This window comes from Heliangelus exortis, chromosome 16, assembly GCF_036169615.1.
Source record: "Heliangelus exortis chromosome 16, bHelExo1.hap1, whole genome shotgun sequence".
Classification (NCBI taxonomy): Eukaryota; Metazoa; Chordata; class Aves; order Apodiformes; family Trochilidae; genus Heliangelus; species Heliangelus exortis.
In genome coordinates this window covers 11,730,444-11,748,857 of record NC_092437.1, presented here as the reverse complement: position 1 = coordinate 11,748,857, position 18,414 = coordinate 11,730,444, and the positions used below count along the sequence as shown (strand labels likewise).

General features: G+C 53.1%; 1 protein-coding gene across 2 annotated transcripts in view; it reads right to left on the bottom strand.

The window, feature by feature from the left end:
* The window catches only part of PLCG1 (phospholipase C gamma 1), a 41,114-nt gene that overhangs the window by 5,163 nt on the left and 17,537 nt on the right, over positions 1 to 18,414 (bottom strand). For both annotated transcript variants that reach the window (XM_071759529.1, XM_071759530.1), the window contains exons 4-26: positions 18,176 to 18,223; positions 13,667 to 13,751; positions 12,793 to 12,876; positions 12,449 to 12,471; positions 11,323 to 11,395; positions 10,206 to 10,307; positions 9,365 to 9,483; positions 8,499 to 8,584; positions 8,065 to 8,185; positions 7,476 to 7,644; positions 6,926 to 7,048; positions 5,938 to 6,039; positions 5,529 to 5,716; positions 5,040 to 5,240; positions 4,516 to 4,635; positions 4,069 to 4,249; positions 3,649 to 3,726; positions 3,087 to 3,190; positions 2,743 to 2,839; positions 2,554 to 2,623; positions 1,815 to 1,972; positions 1,197 to 1,293; positions 520 to 744 (exon numbers count right to left, since the gene is read on the bottom strand). In XM_071759529.1, the coding sequence (XP_071615630.1) occupies positions 520 to 744; positions 1,197 to 1,293; positions 1,815 to 1,972; positions 2,554 to 2,623; positions 2,743 to 2,839; positions 3,087 to 3,190; positions 3,649 to 3,726; positions 4,069 to 4,249; positions 4,516 to 4,635; positions 5,040 to 5,240; positions 5,529 to 5,716; positions 5,938 to 6,039; positions 6,926 to 7,048; positions 7,476 to 7,644; positions 8,065 to 8,185; positions 8,499 to 8,584; positions 9,365 to 9,483; positions 10,206 to 10,307; positions 11,323 to 11,395; positions 12,449 to 12,471; positions 12,793 to 12,876; positions 13,667 to 13,751; positions 18,176 to 18,223 (2,654 nt within the window). The remainder of the gene's footprint in view (positions 1 to 519; positions 745 to 1,196; positions 1,294 to 1,814; positions 1,973 to 2,553; positions 2,624 to 2,742; positions 2,840 to 3,086; positions 3,191 to 3,648; positions 3,727 to 4,068; positions 4,250 to 4,515; positions 4,636 to 5,039; positions 5,241 to 5,528; positions 5,717 to 5,937; positions 6,040 to 6,925; positions 7,049 to 7,475; positions 7,645 to 8,064; positions 8,186 to 8,498; positions 8,585 to 9,364; positions 9,484 to 10,205; positions 10,308 to 11,322; positions 11,396 to 12,448; positions 12,472 to 12,792; positions 12,877 to 13,666; positions 13,752 to 18,175; positions 18,224 to 18,414) is intronic.

Here is an 18,414-nt window from a genome sequence, read left to right as displayed (position 1 = left end):
CATTTGCCAAACCTCCCTATGAGATGCTTGAATTCACAAAAAGAATGAAAAAACCACCAGGAAAAAAGAGGCAGGTAGTCTTCTGGTGGGTTGGGTAGGCTGAAAGGGCTCACAGCAGGGTTTGGCATGGGCTAGGAAAAAGCTGAACTGCATGGCAGGAGCAGGAGTGGGAACGGGGGAAAGGTGGGCAGAGCAGTGAGCTTGACACAGACGCTGCAACCAGCCAGTGCCCCAAAGCTGGGACTGCAGTGTCCCCTTTGGGACATCCCCTGCCCACTGTGCTTGATGCCAGGGACTTCAGAAGAGCTCCCCCCTTCCTCTCCATTTCATCTTGTTCTCATGGCACCACAACCCCCTGACTAAGCCTGAGTGCCTGGATGAACACCAGGTTCTGCTCCCTGACACAGAGACCCTCCCAGACCCCCTGTTTACCAGGACAGGGTGCAGATGGGTGGCTGAGAGAAGGCACAGAGCGAGTCCCCCAGGAGCCTGCCCACCTTCCCTGCCTGCTCTCCTCACCTGGGGTCTGGAAGTTGAGTGCTACCAGCTGGCTGCCACAGATCCACATGGGCAGAGGGTCATAGTTGGAGGAGTCGAGGCGCTGGCCCTTGGGGTAGATGCGGGAGAGCTGCAGGCGGTTGTACTGCAGGAACTTCTTGCCCTTGATCTTGTTGACATATTTTTCTGCCTTGGTCTCAGGGAAGGAGGACATGTCTCGGTAACAGGCCCTCTCTGTGCCAATCTCTGGGAGGAGACAGCACAGTATAAGGCAGGAACACGTTCCCTTTCCACACACTGCAACCAGCCCAGGCCCCTGATGCCATCCTCTCCTCCCTTGGCTCAGCCACCATCAGGCTGGGCAGAACTTGTTCTGACCCAGTGGGTGTTTGCTGGGTGCCCAACACTGATGGCTGAAGGCACCAAAACTGCTCTGGGAGATGGGGCAGTTTTTCCCCAGCCCCACTCCCTCAGCAGCTGCTCTGAATGGTGACATCTTAACAACAGAGGGCTGGGGAAGGGAACTTCCACCCTCTGGAGAATGCCATTTCCAGAGCTCAAATTTCAGCTGCTTCCAACTTTCTTTGGATGCCTGCCCTCTGCTGAGACCCAGGCACAGCAGCACCTCAGGGCACACCATGGGGTTTGCAATGCCATGGTGACTGCCTGTGGTGGCCACCAGACCAGCAGAAGCTCACTCTCTTCATCAAAGGGCACAGGTCGGCAATAGACCACCAGCTCTGAAAGCTCCAGGGCAATCTTCTTCCTCCTCTCCATCATCTTCCCTTCGGAGAGCTGGCAAGAAAGGGAGAGAGATGTCAGGGGCAGGTGGGAGCTGTGGCACTGCATAACCCAGCTGACCAACAGTGGTCAGTGGTCTGGAGTGGCAGCTCCTGCCCATGCTGTTCTGCTGGGTCTGCATGGACACCACAAGAGCACCAGTGAAATGGGGTCCTTGGTGGGTCCTACCACCTGCCTGGAGAAGGACTGGCACCAGTACCACCACAGGGCAGCTGTGGCCTTGCAGCTGACCCTTGCAACCCTCCATGGGTGGAGTTCCCCCATCTCCTGGAGCTTCTGATGGACCAGGCTCCCCAGACATCCAGCCTGAACCTCTTGACCCACAAAGCATGCCCACCACCCTTTTGCTATATTATCAAAGATTACTCTGGCTTTATCATCTTTGCAACTGCTCTGCCAGTTGTCACAGGCTGCCATCTCACCACTCCCCCCACCAGCATCCATCTGCTCCTTGGTTCCTGGGAAATCCAGGCTTTGGCAAGATGTCTCCCCCACCAAGGGCTCTCCAGACTCACCCGTGCATCAGCTGTCTGGGCTGCCTCCCGGATCTTCTTCACCCAGTCCAGCAAGTCCTCGTGTGTATCAGCTGCCACATCAAGGGACAGGCGTGACACAGAGGCCATGCTAATGGAGAAGACGAAGAGGCGGTTGTTCTTCCCCTCGGGGCGGATGGCTGTGTGGGGAGAAGGAGCAGAGGGCAAGGTCACAGGCAGATGCTGAGCCAAGTTCTTCACACCACAGATGGAGGAAGAGAGGGAAGAGACACTAAGGCACTCTCATGGCTTCCCTGGATCTTTTCAGCTAAGAGAAGCTCCCATTTCTGGTCAATGGAGGCAACAGATGGATCCCAAAAAGCAACAGATGAGGATGCAGCATATCTTGAGGGAGCTGAGAAGCCTTGTGGGGCCTTTATAATGCCCTATTCCTTCCATTCCTGCGTCTTCTTTCCATTTCTCCATCTTTCTCCCATTCCTACATCTTCCTCGTGCTGTGCCCTGAAGCACCCAGGTGGGAACAGCCACATGGAGCACAAGGTAGGCTGCAGGGACACGCCTGAGCCCCAGTCCCAAGGCACCCTCTGTGCCAGGACCAGCACTGCAGTGTCCCCACATGGCAGACACACACTATGGACTGATGTTCACTTGCAGCAGACACAGGAGTGCCTCGAGACAGATGGAGACCAAAGCCCTTCAGCCCAGAAGACCCATGACCAGCTGTGACACCCCTCAGTTCTCCGCAGCCCCTGGCACTCACCAATCTGGCAGGAGGGCACATCCAGGACACCTCCCAGCAGGTCTCCCAAGGGGCTGTTCTCATCCAGCTGCTGCAGGGAGTGAAGCACAGGCAGATGGTGATGGGCAGGATGGTGGTGGGCAATGCAGCCCACCATGAGGGGTTGCAACACCTCCTCCTCCCCACCTGCCCTCCCAGGCCCAGCCTCACCTCCCGCTCCGGCTCCAGGCTGCTGGGACCAATGATTTCCTCTACATAGTTTGAAGGGAACCACAGCTGCTTCTTGCCACCATAATCTCCTCTCCACCTGGAAGAGAAGGAAGGGGCAGGGTCAGCACCCAACATGGGATGTTCCCCAAAGCATCCTGACGGGGGGTCACAGGTAACAGGCAGCTCCTCCATCATCTGCTTTTAGGGCTTGCTAAGCTTTGGGGCTGTGCAGCTCATGGGCAATCCCCAAACAGGCCCAACCTTAGAGGGGACAGATGTGTAGATGGTGACAACAAGGTTTGACTGTGTCCCCAAGGGAGAAAAAAGGCTCAGGATCAACTCACCAGCCTCCTTCCTGTTTCTCCACGTTCTGGATGATGGCATTTTTGGTAAAGGTGAGCTCATCCTCCCGCTGTGCCTTGTAGTCAAACAGGGCTTTAACAGCACACTGCAATGAGGAGGGGTCCCGTGAGGCCAGGCAGCAGATGGACAATTAGCCAAAAGGTTGAGAGATCACCTCCCACTGCAAAGCTGTGTGTGGTGGGGGGCTGAGTGAGGCACATCATGTGCAGGTAGCATCCAACTCTGCTGCCAGAGGCTGCATTTCCCATAGTGACCCTTGTGGAACAAATGAAGGTCTCCATTTATGCCAAGCCAGAAGCTAGAGGTCTGGTGTGGCTCTGCATGTGCACCTTCCTTTGGGCTGTAAGCACTGATGGGTTTAGTCTGGAGAGTTCAAACAAGAGGCAGCCCAGATTGGGAACCTGCAGGCTCAGCCTAGAGTGTGTGTCCCTGCACAGTCTAGAAATGAGTGTGCAAAATAGCATAGCTCTTGGAAAATAAAGAGACACTTGCTAAACCCTCAGGCTCTGCAGGTTGTTTCATGCCAAGCAGTCAGAATTATACCTTGAAGGTGGGCATGGGGTTGGCTTCCACATAGAACCCGGGGTGACGTCCCTCGTAAAGGGCTCCGTAGTCAGGCTCCTGCCAAAGCAAAGAGGCAGTGGTGACAACTGTGGTTCTGCAGGAGAACAGGTCCCCCACCCTGAGGGAGGTAGACAGAACACCCCAGGGATGGCACAAGACCAAGGATGATGCTGCACACAGCAGATACCCGAGCCCACACCACTTGCTGACCTGGGTCAGAGGGGCAGCAAGAAATCTCAGTCAAGCCAATAGGTGTTTCCAACAGGGCACGAAGCCCCGTGAGGTGTGGGTGGTGGAGCACAGAGATGGTTGACACAACACCCATTTCAAAGCACCAACTCAAAACAGACCCGTCCATCATCCTTTGGCTTAGCACTTCCAACCACCACCCCCACTCACCGCTGTCCCTATCTTCTCCAGTGTCTCCTCATTGATGGGGTACCTCAGCTTCATCTTGCGGTACAGGGGGTGCTTTTCATAGTAGCTGATCAAGTCCACCAGGCTCTCAAACTCAGAGTTGCCAAGCAGCACTGTCTGGCCCTCCTGCTGCACTCGGCAGTGTTTAATCTTCCCTTCCGCCCTGGCAGGTGGAAAGACAGAGAAAAGATATTTGGCACCTGGCAAAAGATTTCTGCCCAAATAAAGACACTCAAGCAAAAGGTGCCCTCGGGCTGAGCACAGGGCGGAGAAGCAGCATCGTAAAGGCTCTCAGGGCTGTATGGTTTACCCAGGGCCATCCTGGAAGAAGAAGAGCTCCAGGAGGGCTCATGGCAGGCTCTCAGCCCTTGTCCTGCTCCTTCACCCACCACAGCATCCCAACCCACCACCCTTTCCCCGGGAACACACCGGAAGGAGATGGCATAGGAGCTGGGCTCGCTCCTCTTGCGCACCAGGAAGGCTCCATCGCGTGGCACTCGCATCAGCATGTGCTCAGCCTGGGCACGGGTGAGGTTGGCGTGGTACCACCTTTAAGGAAAGACACGTCACTGTACACAGGTCTCCACACATCCAGCTCACCTCACATCTCTGACATACCACATGGTTCCCCTCCAGCCCACAGAAGGCTGCCTGAGTCCCCAAAAGGAGGACAGGGAGCAGAGATCATCATATACATAACAGGACTGTCTGCTCCTTTCTGTGGGACAGGCAGGAACAGAGACACTTGGGGATATGCAGCATAAGGAAGGGAATCCCAGACAAGCTCAGTGCTTCCTTTCTCTTCACTGATCCCCCAGGATAACCAGCTCCATCAACAGCAGAGCTGGCCAGCATGGCTGCTGTGACCAGAGCCCCAGCAAGGAAGGAATTACTCCAGAGACCTGGGAGGGTTTCCCATCAACACAGCCCACTCTCCCCAAACACACACTCACTCTTTGCTCTCATGAGCATTGGTCTGTGGCACTGGCTCTGTCAGCCTCATCTCAAACTCGTTGCACCTCAGTGGCACTTCCTGGTAGTGGGTGATGAGGTCGTAGAGGCTGTCGAACACCAGGTTGTCCGTCAGGAAGAATTTGGGGCTGCCAGCATCCTGCCTTGAGTGGATGCGGCAGTGCTGCACCTTCCCATTGCGCCTGTGGAATAGGGAGGGGATAAACCAGAGCTGTCAATGGATATTTTGCATCAGCTCTAGGCTGGATGAAGCATTTCTGCCCCACAAGAGACCTTTCATGCAACGGTCCAGAGGAACCCAACCCTTCTGCACCGGCACAGTGAGTTGATACGATGCTGAGGTGCAGAACAAGGGGAAAAACCTGCTTGTGGCCCACTGAGGAATGGGACCCCACTACTGAAGATGGAGTCAAGATGAGGTCTGCCCCAGGAGAGACACAGAGCAGCGGGCTGGTGCCTGTGGTCCTCACCAGAAGGAGAGGGTGTAATCTCCAACAAAGGTCTCGCTCTCTCTGACGAGGAAGGAGCCATCGGGGGCTCCGGTCTCGATGCAGTACTCGGTCAGCAGCCGCTCCGCGATGTGCCGCCCATCCCGGCCTGCTCCCAGCTTCCCATGGAACCACTTCTCTGTGGAGTGAAGCTCCGTGCTGTTGCTCACCTGGCAGGGGGAAAAGCCACCAGTGTGGGTTACTGAGGGCAGGCTCGTGGGGCTGGACTCTGCTCTGCTCAGCGGACTGACAACCAGGAGTGGGGAGCCTCTCACCCCACCACAGGATCTCCCTCTAAAGGCAGATGGCACAGAGGGGCTCAGCCCCTTGGGTAGCCAAGTCCTTCCTCCAGGGGAACAACTCCCCTGGAGTCACACAAGGGAGCCCTCACCTCCTTTTGCTCTTCTTCATCCTCATTTCCTTGGTCATTGGTTGTCTCCCCAGAGTAATAGATCTTGCTGCTGGTCAGGACAAAGTAATGTGGGTTCCACTCCTGCAAGGAAACAAACTCTGGGCAAAGAGACCCCCATAGGAAGCACCAAGCTGGCCCACCACCCATCCATGGGATCATTTCTTCCTGGTCAGCACAAGCAGTGAAGGGGGGGGATCAGGTTTGTGAAGGGGAGTCACCAGCACACTGATTTCAGAGGAGTCACAGGAGCTCCCAAGACATCCCCAGATCCGAAGCACAGATTTATCAGTAGCAAAAAACCAGCATGTGACAGGTTTTACACACCAAGCAACTGCAGGTCACACTGCAGACACCCCAGCATGTACTCGAAGGAGGTGACCAAATGAAGAGCAAATTGATGCCAACAGAAAACACTCTGCATGGATTCAGCACGAGGGCTACCAGAGATGTCAGAGGTGGTTTCACCACTGCACCTTCCTATTTGCCAAACCCGTGCCTTTGCCTGGCAGAGCCCCAGCAAAGCCAAGCAGCTGAAGCAGTGGGCAGTGTGTAAGGGAAGGCACACCGTGGAATGAACGCTCAGTACCCTACAAAGCAGAATGCTCCTTTGGGTGTGTTAAGTGCATGGGCACTTGGTAGGAGGCAGGTCTAGAACCGCAGGCCATGGCTGGAACTTACTGCAGCACCAGATTACACAAGAGCAGCTGCAGTGCCTCAGCCCAGAGCTCCCTCTAGCTCAGCCTTCTGCCTCTAACAAGGGCCAACAGGAGATGCCTAGGGAAGAGCACAGGAGAGAGCCAGCATAAAACCTCCCCCAGCCTTTGGAGACCCCTGAGAAACAGCACAGACCAAGGGCCTCTTAGGTCCTTTGCATCACAGCCCTTCCTTCCAGCATCCCTCCAGCCTTACAGAGTCACTGACAGAGCCCACAGGGCTGGGCCAGGGTGGCAGTGGTGCAGAGACGTACGTGATTGATGGGGTCTTCCAGGTAGAGGATCCCGTTCTTGATGGAGTTGCTGATGTCATTCTCTGAATACATTACAGATGTGGGTAACTCTTCATAGGCACTGCCCTCTGCCAGCTTCTTGTGCTGTGGGATGGGAGTGGGTCAGGCACCTTGAGGAGAGCAGGCACCCAAAAAGCAGCTTGGATTTCAACCCTACATCTCCAAGGTCCTCCAGACTAAAGGGGCCAAGGTAAGACCTACTCCACAGAGATCACCAAATGGCACTGAAATCCCACCCTTTATTCCCAGAGGCAATTCCTGCAGCAGAAGTATCAATATCCCCCAAGGTCTCAAAAAAGGCAGCATCCAGTTGCTGAGCTCATTTCCCAGCAGCTCCTCTGAAGTAAGAGAATTCTTTGTCTCTATTTCTTTTTGGCATCAGATCTCCACTTCCAACCTTGCCCTGCCAACCAACCCATCCCAGAGGAAAGCATCCGCCCTTGGTCCAAACACCCTCACCCCTCTGCCCCCTTCTCTCCACTCAGGAGTAGTGCTGGGAAAGGGAGTTCACCTTGATAAGAATTTTCCTCTTGAGCTGGTTTGGAGATGGAAGGCCATCTGCAGAAATATCTACTGGTTTGGTCAACAGCATATCACCAAAGACCTTCTTGAAATTCTGAGCCATGTTCCTCTGCTGAGCAATGCTGCAGTGATCCTCAATGGACAGAATGACAGGGAAACTGGGAGAAGAAAAAGAGCTATCAAAACCAGCACAGTGCCTGGATGGAACTAAGGCCCTCTGAGCTCCATTTCAAAACCTGCCCTCTGTGCCCTCAAAGAACAGTTTGAATAGACAGCAATCTGGTTTGAGTATTCACCTACAGCAAGGCATCCCCACAACTGCTGGCAATGCAGAATGTGGAGAAGAACTGTCAGACTACTGAGCTTTACCCAAAGCCTTCCCTCCCACAACTTTTTTCTGGTAGAAATCTCCATTTGGCTGGGAGCCACAACAACATGATTTCACCAAATTGCAGATGAGTGGTCTTGTGCAAGACCTCTGGATAAAGGTGGGCTTCACTTTTCTACAGCCTTGACTACCCTCTCTTTGCCCTCCTGGCAGCTCTGCTAGCTTAAGTCCAGGTCCCAGCTGTACTCACTCAGAGGTGACAAAGGCATGCTCCTTGATAGTGACCAAGACATCAGAGAACTTGATCTTGGTGGTTAAGGTGTGTCCATGGTAGATGACTGGCATGCCATCGGGACCATCCCAGCAATCCACTGAAAGAGACCCAGATGGGAAATTTAGTCCAAAGGCTGGAAAATGGGTGAGATGTGGCCATGTGACAGAATGAACTAAGCACTGCTGGGAACCATGCAGGATGGCAATAAAGGAGTCAGGTGACAGCCCAGATCTTCCCGAGGGACCGAAAACTCACGACCGAAAAGCCCCCAGGCCCACAAATCCAATAACCTCAGCTGGCAGTCAGGCTGACAACTGTCACATCAACCTCAGCCCTGCAAACAAAGCCATTCCTGACCCCCAGGAACTATCACGACGATGGTGACAGGGGCTGTGTCCCGGGGTACTCACGTTCAATGCAGCGGCAGCCCATGCGCAGGCAGCGGGCGTACGCCTCCAGCGAGGACTCGCTCGAGAACTGATCCCCCGTCAGGTACCTTGCAGGTGAGAGAAGACATCAGCAAAGTCACAGGCTCATGGTGGACACAGATGTCTGCTGGGACATGGCAACCCTGCCTCTGGCACGCAAGGAATGGGGACAGTGACATCCTCCTGGACCTTCCGTCCTCCCCAGGGCTCAAGCTCTGCTGCAGGGGCTGCGAGATCTTGAGGTCCGGCCTTGCTGCTGGCTCTTGAGATAAGACTCAAAGAGTGATACTGGCTTTGGTGCCACAAAGAGCCTCCTGTAGCAAGCAGAAGCAGCCCCAGGGCAGGGTTAGACCAGCTCCTGCAGGCAGACAGGAGCTTGCTGCCTGCTCTCCAGGGCTTTTGGTCCTTTAAATTTGGGCCAAGGTGCTGCCACTGCATCCCATGAATGGAGAGCACAGACAGAGCCTGTCTGCAAAGAAAGCAGCTCCTGCAAGATTCTTCTGGCAGAAGAAAAGGCAAATGGCCAGCATTTTATCACACCTGTCCTCAGAAGCTGTGGAAGATGACACTGCTAATGGTAAGAAATGGCCAGTGACAGTCCAGGGCCTGAAAGCCCAGTCTGTGGAGATGTGTGTGGCTGACAGAACCAGAGGAAAACCCTGATGGTTAAACATTGATGGATAGAAGACTGGGGCACCAAAATTACAGTTTGATATACTGACCCCAGCCTGGAAAAGTCTACTTGACCCATCACTGGGCTCAGGCAGAATCAGGAGAATCCCAGCCTGGCCCTGGACAAGAGGACACTGGGAGCAGGTGGATGGAGAGAGCCATCCCTAAGTCCTTACGTGTTGTGTGAGGAGGAGATCCAGTAATGGGAGAGGGGGTTGTTCATGTTCTCCGGACACACCATGTCCAGTTGAGAGTTCCAGATGCTGTTCTCTTTGGAAAACAGGAAGGTGAGAAACTGCTCAGGAAGAAACAGAGATGTGTTAATGATGGGTGCTGTGGTTTAGCTACACACACATCTCACCCTCTGTGCCAGCAGGTGCCAACTCTTTTCATAGCTCAGCACAGACTGACCAGAGGCAGCCAAGACAGCACACAAGCTACATGAGCCAGCATGTAACCATAGCTTAGGCATGGCCACCCATCCTCTGAGTGTGCCAGGTATCTGGGCACAAATACTTGAACCCAACTGGAGACAAATGAATTGCTCCACATTTTATTTTGTGATTTACAAGGCAGCCAATAGCTCACTAAGGCCACGAGCCAAGGGACCTTTGCGTGGGAGATAGCCCAGACTGACAGTGACAAGGTCATCTCCAGTTGTTTTTAGCTCTTGCTTTGAAAAGATCCTTCCATGCCTCAGAAGGGCATTAGGCCAAATGCAGCTCTGTTCCTCCTCCAAATGAACTGCCTGATGAGTACTCACAGCTGCACACATTCAGCACAAGAAGAAAGCCCAGAAGTCATTCCCTTTGCCAATCAGCTCTTGTGCAACGTGGTGACCCACCACATCCATCTCCTATTGCAATGCAGCTTACAGGATCTGTGATCCTTTAAGCACTGTCACCCCACAGAGAGGACACAGACAGCAGAGCTTTCACACTGCAGCACACATCATGCTCAGGGCATCACACCCTACTCCACCCCACTCCATACACACGAGTGTTTGAGGTTTCTTACTTCATCCAAGGAGAAATAAGGCTCATCAATCTCCCTCAAAGGGTCTCTCAGAAAGTTGAACATGAATTCCTGTACCTGAAGGGTATCTGCAGCCCAGAGCTCCTGCAAACACCAAGAGAGACATAAAAAAAAAAGCAAACATTTCACAAAGTATCATTCAGAACCATGTGCAGCTCATCCATCTAGAAGCTTTAACCACCAAGGAGGCAGCTTTTAATGCAAGACCATCACTGCCAGGAATTCCACTGTCAGCACAAATGCTGGATAACACACAACTGCAGGAAGCTGCCCTCTTTCTAAGTGGTCTTCATGTTCTCCATGCCATGCATTTTTCTCTCTGATAGCTCCCTTGCTCACATCTGCCAGCTCTCCCCCTTCAGCAGCAGAAACCAGCTCAGATTCCTTCTACTCCCCCTGGGTCTCTTTCACCAGGCCACTTTTCACCACTATGCTCTTTTCACCAAGCACAGCCACCTCTGCACTGGTTAACTCCCCAGAGCACGGGCAGGGAGGTGGTGGGGGGAGATGGGGAGGATGGTGCCAAGCAGGAGGCCCCATGCTCTCACAGGAGGAATGGCTGTGTTTTCATGAGCCATCCCTGTCCTCTTGGAGGAGATCAGTAACAGGACAGGAGCCTGGCAAGAGTTGAAATAAAAGGGTCAAATGTGGTGTTTGCACCTGCACGCGTGTCCGAGAGTGTGTGCTGTGCTTGCTGAATGACCCAAGAGTGCTTTTAAATGGAAAGGTCAACAATCAAAGTAACTGTCTGCTGAGACCTCCTGAGCAGACAGGATGGACTATGACACTTTAGCTGCAATGAACCTTCCAAGCCAAGGTTACAGGGTCTGAGTAGATCTCCACTGATCAGCTCCTCCCACCTGGTACCTCCACTGCTCTCAGCTTTTCTGCTCTTGGTCCCTTTCCCGACCAGGATGCATGGCTGAGGCCAGGTTTACCCTCACCAGCACTTCCCCTGCATCACCTCCTGCTCCAGAAAGGATGCACTCAGGTTTCTGGTTGTGCTCATCAGAGCATCCCATGACCACATCATCCCAGCTCCATGGCAAGCCTCCCCTTGGAGTACCAGATCTCTCCCCTGGGCCTGTGTTGAGCTCACCCTCTGGTACTCCAGCAAGAACTTCTGGAACTCCAGCAGTGACACCCTGAAGTGCTCAGACCTTTCTGTACCCCTGAAAAGCAGAGAGAAGCTTCGGTCACTCATGAGCACATCATGACCATCATATGAGACACCAACTGCAACCACCATGGCACATGCAAGCAAGATGTGCCCTGAGCAAGCAGTGCTGCAAGAGCAGAGCAGGATGAGCAGAGAGAGATGAGGAGGGCATGAAAGCAAAACAGACAGCAGCTGAGATTACATGTCCACATCTCAGAGCCACGACAATGTGAAACTCTGTTTTACTGCCCAGGGAAGGGCAGTGAAAATCATTAGAGAAACTGATTTGTACAAAAAAAAAAATAAAAAATCTGGTGTGTACAAGAGTGAAAAGAACTAAATAGATGCAGGGCAGTCCAAGGGTGGCTGTAGTCAAGACAGGTATCCAGGGGACATGGACTCAAAGAGACAGGGCAAGGAATGGAGGGAATTCTTTGTAGCTGATCATCTCTAAAGACTTGTTCATGACTGGAGCAAGATGCAATGGGCAGCCAAGGGCCGTGCCAGGGACAAACACCAAAAAACCCAGAAATAGCCAAGGGCAGTACTGACTGCCCCAGGCAGAGGAACGAATCAGAGGGTCTGCTGAGGTCCCTGCCATCTCTCTTTTCTATGGTTGTAGGAAAAGAGAGGAAACCATACGGAGTTACCTGGATAAGTTAACAAGTCTCTCACTCTTTAACTTCCCTGTCTAAATTCAAGCTCTTTTAACCACGGCCAGACTGAGCACAGGGTAGGGAAGGGTACAGCTGGCAGTGGCACCACAGGCTCTGTGGCAGGGAGGACACTGCACCCAGCCTGCACAGCCCCTGGCATCATGCAGCCATGGGGGAAACCTTTGGGAGATGGCTATTTCCACATAAACCAACTGACCGTTTTCGGAGGGGATGTCTGGGAGGAAGAGAGCCCTCACTGATTGGAGCTGAAGAGTCTACAGTAAAGATGCATATTCAGAGTGCAACAATGCAAGCAGCACGGTGGCAAGCAGGAGGTGTGCAGGCACCAAAGCATGTTACAGAGCAAAAGAGAACAGCCCTTTCCCCAGCAAATACAGAGAGTTATCCACCTTTCTAGGAACGGGACATCCATCTGCAAAAGAAGAAGCACAAGCATTAGGTTTGCACTCAGTCTCACTGGCACATGTGGAAGCACAGGCTGCTCATGAAGGGGACAGCACTGTGCAGCTCTGTTTTCCTCCAGCCACAGCCTCCCCCAGCCCCAGAAGCACGCAGCTCACCAGCCTAAAACCACAACCGTTTTACTCCCTCTCACCCCTAGCCAAGAAGGAAGAGACAAGAACTATTAGCTGAGGGCAGCAGGGTTAAAAAGGCAATTAAGAGGGAATGCCAATGCCCCCTCCCAAATCTGTTCTCTGCTCACCTTCCCAGCCCTGGAGAATTCAGTTCTTACCATTTTCTGGGCACTGAACATCAGGCTGCGGTAGAGCTGTGCAAACTGTCCATATGTGATATCCCCATTCCTTTGCTCCACATCCTGTGTCAAAAAAAAACCAAACCCAAACAACCCAGGTTTTACAGGGCCCACAGACAACTCTGAAAGGCTGAAGAAGTGTCTCCCCTCACCAGGATTCCAGAGGAAAAGGAGGAGGGAAAGGGCAAAGCCTGGCCAGACTATACTCATCTCTGCTGGGGCTGGTGGGACCCATGGTGTCCAGGACACAGGCATATCCTAAACCTGGTTGAGTGATTCCCCAAGCCCACCCCCATAAAGGCATCAGAGCTGATTAAAAAGCATCATTGTTTAATGAATTTGTCATTACAAAAGGATCATTTTAATCTTTGTTTGCAGAGAACAACTGAAGTCTGGAAACTGCAAGACCCAAAGTCTGTGCTCCCCTTTGGACACTCTGCCCTTCAGCCAGGTGAAAAGGGTTGGTCATCCCTAGATGAGCCTTCATTCCTGGGTCTGCAGTGGGATGCAAACCAGGGATGGGATTCATTTCCTCTCCTCCTGCACTCTACCCCAGCGGGGCAAAACCCCAGCCCAGAGCCAGGAGCAATGTGGGGCACGGGGCAGGCAGGGTGAGGCGAGGAGAGGAGAGGGTGCTGGCCACAAACGGGTCAGGGTGCGGCACTCAGTGGGTGCTGGCACCTCTTCAGTCACCACCGTGGGTGGGGGCCCTCCCGGGAAAGGCTGGGAGCTGTTGCAATATGCAAACACCCCGTGGGAGTTCAACCACCACCAGGTTTCGCTCAAATGCAGGCAACAGGCTGCTGGGGGTCCCCGGCCTGAAATGAGGGGAGTGGAGGGGTCACCCACTCACCGTGAGTCTCTCCCGCAGGAACCTCATGCTGGGGACCCGGTAGTTGACCTGAGACAACATGTTCTTCAGATCCTTGGCAGAGATCCTGGCTCGTCAGAGGAAAGAGAGGATACACATTCAGTGACTCTGGGATGGAGGGGTCTCACACTGAGGGGCACACCACACGAGGAGGGATGGGGAACCCCAGAAGGATGGCAGGGTTGGGAACAAAGGGAGAACACAAGGAAGTTTTCCAGCTCTCCATCTGTGCTGTATGTGGGGAGCAGAGACCCTTGCATCCCGATTGGAATTGAAAACACTGCTCCTGCAAGATCCCAGTGCTGCAGGGTGAGTCCCAACACACTCATCCCATGGGATTTGATGCTGCAACAGGCATGTATGCCCCTCCCTTTATTGGAATGGCCATGGAGATGCATTTTCCAAGTATCTATGCCCCAATATGGACATTGGGTGATCAAAACCCTTCCAAAACCCACTCCTTGGCCTGTGCTGGAGGAGGGCAGGCTCTGCAAGTGGTTTAGACCCTGCTAATTTTATCCTAAAGAGAGGAAAAGGCCATTTTCAGCCTCTAGCCACAGGCACAGCACTGCCACGTTGTGCCCATCTGTGCTCCCCCCACCACTGTCACAGGAACCACCAACACCCCCACCCCCCCAGACCTTCACAGACCAACAGGGTGGTTCCTGGAATGGGGAAGGCTCCAGTGCCAGCCTGGGGGCATCCCACACCGTGGAGGCAGGGACAGGCAGTAAGGAGCCCTGGGCCATCCCTGCCTGCTCTGGTGTCATTGCCCCATGGGGGAATGGCCCTGCAGCAAGAAAAAATGTGGATGTCTCCCATCTGCAGGATTTAAGAAGCTAAGAGGTCTGTGTAATCATTTTCTGGCAGCTCTTGCCTTAAAAGCAAGTCCTCTGAATCTGCCCCAGTGATCACAGATGCTGCTTTTTACCCCTCCTGCCAAGAAAGTGGGGGCCCAAGACCCTCCAGGGTGCCCCCCATCCTGCCAAGCCCAGGGCAGCAATGGGGAGCACTCACAGCTCTGGGGAGCAAACACCAACGTGGCAGAGGAGATGTCGAGTGCTGCCACCACACCTGGGTCAGCATCACCCACATCTCATTTTCCCTGGAAATGGGGTGATCTCAAATGACACAGAGGGATAGAGGGAGCCCCAAGGAGAGGAAGAAATCATCTGGTGTCAGGCAGTGCAGAGGTCAGGGCTGCCACAGCCCTGGGGGCACACAGAGAGCTTTTGTCCATGGGCTCAGGGGTGCAGGGGGCCAGGATGCACCCAGGGATGGAGCAGGACCTGGCCTTGCTCCCGTGGCCATGGCTGAGGACAGAGCAGGCAATGCCCTTGCCAATGGCACCCACCTCCCTTTCCCTCCTGGCTGTGTTGGCTACAGAGCCAGCAGCAGCCCCAGGACATCACCTCTGGTATCTTCCCCTTCACCTCCATCTCCCAAGTCATGAGAAATGACCCCTGTGGACCAGGGTGAGGTCAACACCCCCCAGCATCCATAGCCATGTGCAGGGTGCTGTCCCTCAGGGTAGGAGGTCCCAGCTACGGGGTCCTGGGTGACAGGGAAATGGGGTGATGTGGGGGGGGCCCACCAGGAGTGCAGTGATGGCTGGTGAGGGATGCCCCATACATCAAGGGCCACAAGTTGCAGCAGGTCTCATGGGACCCCTTCCTGGACCACCCAAAGTCCCCAGGGCTGGCCAGCAGCAATCCTCCCCTGGTGAGAGGGTGAGATAGCAAAAAAGCTCTTGAAAAAAAAAAACAGGAGGGGCTGCAGCAGGAGCAAGAATCAAGGCTGGAGACCCACTGGAGCCAGTGCCTGGCTCTGGAGATGCTGGGCACGTTCAGAGGGAGGTGTGGGACCACAGCACTGCTCAGCAATGTGACAGCACCAGGAGAGCTGAGAGCAAGCTCTGGAAAAGCTGTGACCAGAATTTCTCCCTCTGCTTCAGTAGGAGGATGGAATATGGAAGGATTTTATTTACTGTGTTATTAATACTGTCAAAGCGTTGGAGGCCTTGGATAAAAAGCGTGGTAATATTTTGAGACTAGAAAGTAAAAATCAAGTAAATAAACTAATTTGTTCCACGGAAGCTTTTTAAGGTTTCATGAAAAACAGGCAAAGGACAGAGCCAGCCCTCTCACAGGGGATGAAAACATTTTCCCCCTTGGCCTCCTCTGCCCCCAGCCATGGGCAGCTCTCCTAGCCAGAGGTGAAACAGTCTCCTCCACCACAGTTAGGAAAAAAAACCCCAACAAACCAGCATCCTGTTATCCTCCTCTTTTCACCTAACCTCCCTTGGAAAAACAAATACCCAAAGGCCCAGCAGCCAGTGAAAACAGCCAACATCTGCCAGTGTGCTGGAAGGTCTGCACAGGCACCCAGCTGGGAGAAGGCAGAAAGGGAACCAGAGCATGAGGATGGGGCATGGGGTGAGCATGAGGTACACAAATGTTGGGAATGATTTCTTTAGCAGACAAAAAGTTGCCCATTTTGGAAAGGCCCAAGGATGGTTTGCAAACAAAACTTGCTGAACCCTTTTCAAACCTATTTCCAGGCTGCAAAGCAAAAGCAACACTGAAGTTAATGCTGAAACACCTCATAAAGGCAAAGATTTCACCCAAGGGTGTACATGCCCTGTACGTGTTGCCTCTACTTTGCAGAAAACACACAGATGGTTGAAAAATGGGGAGACCCAAAATCTTTCCACATTCCCCTGTAATGCTGTTTTACTCCTTTCACTGCCTGGACTGGAGCAGCAGCAATTCTAATGAAGTGGTTCACACTGAAACTTCTCCCCTTGGGGAAGTAAGGAATATATTGTATTTTTGCTGCCCTCATTTTAAATGTTAATAGAAAGGCAGTATTAAGAAGAACAACAAGAGAGATGCAACAGGCTGGCTTTCAGCTCCACTGACCATGCCTTGGGCAGGCAAATCTATCCGTGCAACTCTTTTGTCCTGTCCAGATGCCATTTCATCCGTTTTATTGTATAACCAGATGAGAAAAAGAACCATTTTTTTTCCATTTCTACTGCATTCAACCCCAAACCTCTACTGCACCATCCTCAGTGCTCTCCATTGCTGAAGTAGGAAATATTATGCCCAGTCTCTGCTGAAAACCAGTACGCTGGATATAAAACCCAAGCCTGGGTTTGAAAGGTGTGTGGCATTTGCAGAGCAGCTGCAACAGATTGAAGACTCCTCTCCTTCCCTCTCCACCTCCCTGAAGGTTGATCCCTCCCTTCACAAAATCCCTGTGCACCCAACAGGGCTCTCACCACGCCACAATATAAATGATTGCAAAGGCAAAAGTGCCCAACACAGTTGGATTTCCCCAATGCAGTCTCCTGAGCTGGGTTAAATTTAACCTGTGGCTGTCTGTCTGTCCCAGAGCAGGGAGAGACACAGTAGAAGGGACCAAAGAGGGATGAGAGGACCTGCTGTTTCTCCTGATAAATACTGAGATGTGATTTTTCCCCCTGTCATGCATAGGACCGACCTGTCTGATGGTGATCACCCCAGAGGAGGATGCTCTGGAGCTCTCAGATCCGCTCAGTGCTTTGCAGTGAGCCCTGCTCGGGCACCTGAGCACACAGAGGGGGCAGATGGGGCTCCCCAGGGGCTCCACCATAGCTGGAGGCCATGGGCTGATGTGTGGGTGATGGCTCCAGCACCTGGGAGGAACACCCCTACCCCAGGGATAATGTGGAAATCAATGCTGGAACAATAATGGGCTCAGTTCACATCATGGGGGAAAAGTGTGTCCCAGGAAGGAAAGGGGGCAAACAGCAGCACCCAGGAAGAGAAGATGCAGCCAGCATGTGGCCAGGGAAAGGAGGTGATGGCAGCAGCAGAAAACAGAACATCATGGAGCTTTGCCCCTCAACAGGGAACCATCCTTCCCCTTATCTCCTTATGATGGATCACAACCCAATTCCCCTCCCTTATCTCTTCATGACAGGTCCAAATGTGACATTTCACCTGCTAGGACATCACTAAGCATTCACCCAAAAACCCCACAAGCAAGGGCCCTGCTACAGCCCATCAGCCTCGAGGTCAAGCAGGAGGATGCTCCAGGGCCTCACAAACCTCAGAGGAAAACTAAATAGGGTAGAGAGTAAGAAACACAACCCAGTTCAGCCTTGACAGGGTGGCCACAGCCACTTGTTGCTTCTTTGGTGTCTGCTTTTTTGGGTGATGCCAGCTATGGGCTCTAAAGGTGCTATTGGGTCTAAACAGCTAGGAAATGGGGTAGGGATATATGACATTTTTTTGATGTTTTTGTTAATGCAGTGAAAATCTGCCAGGGAAGTATTGGGACTTAAATGAAGGATCTTCAGAAATCTGGAAAAAATTAAAAACCTTAAGAACCCAACAAGAAATACAAAGCAAAGGCTGGAGTTTCAAATCAAAGGTAACCCTTCCCAGCTCAACCCCTCCTATGGATGTGCAGACCTGGGCAGACCAGGGGTTCCTCTCTCCTTACCTGTCCTCCCGGTTGCGATCCAGGGAGTAGAACTGCTTCCGGAGCCACCTGAGCAGAGAGGCACAAACACAGACACACTGAGCCCCAGCTCCTCAACAACCAGCCCATCAGGTTTGCTCCTGTCTCTGGAAGATGCCCTATGCCATGCTGTCAACTCCCCCAGCCCTCCTTCCCTCCTTGGCTCTGTTTTCCCTCTGGAGGCAGCAGACCTGCTTGAAAAACATCTCTGCCTGAAAGTG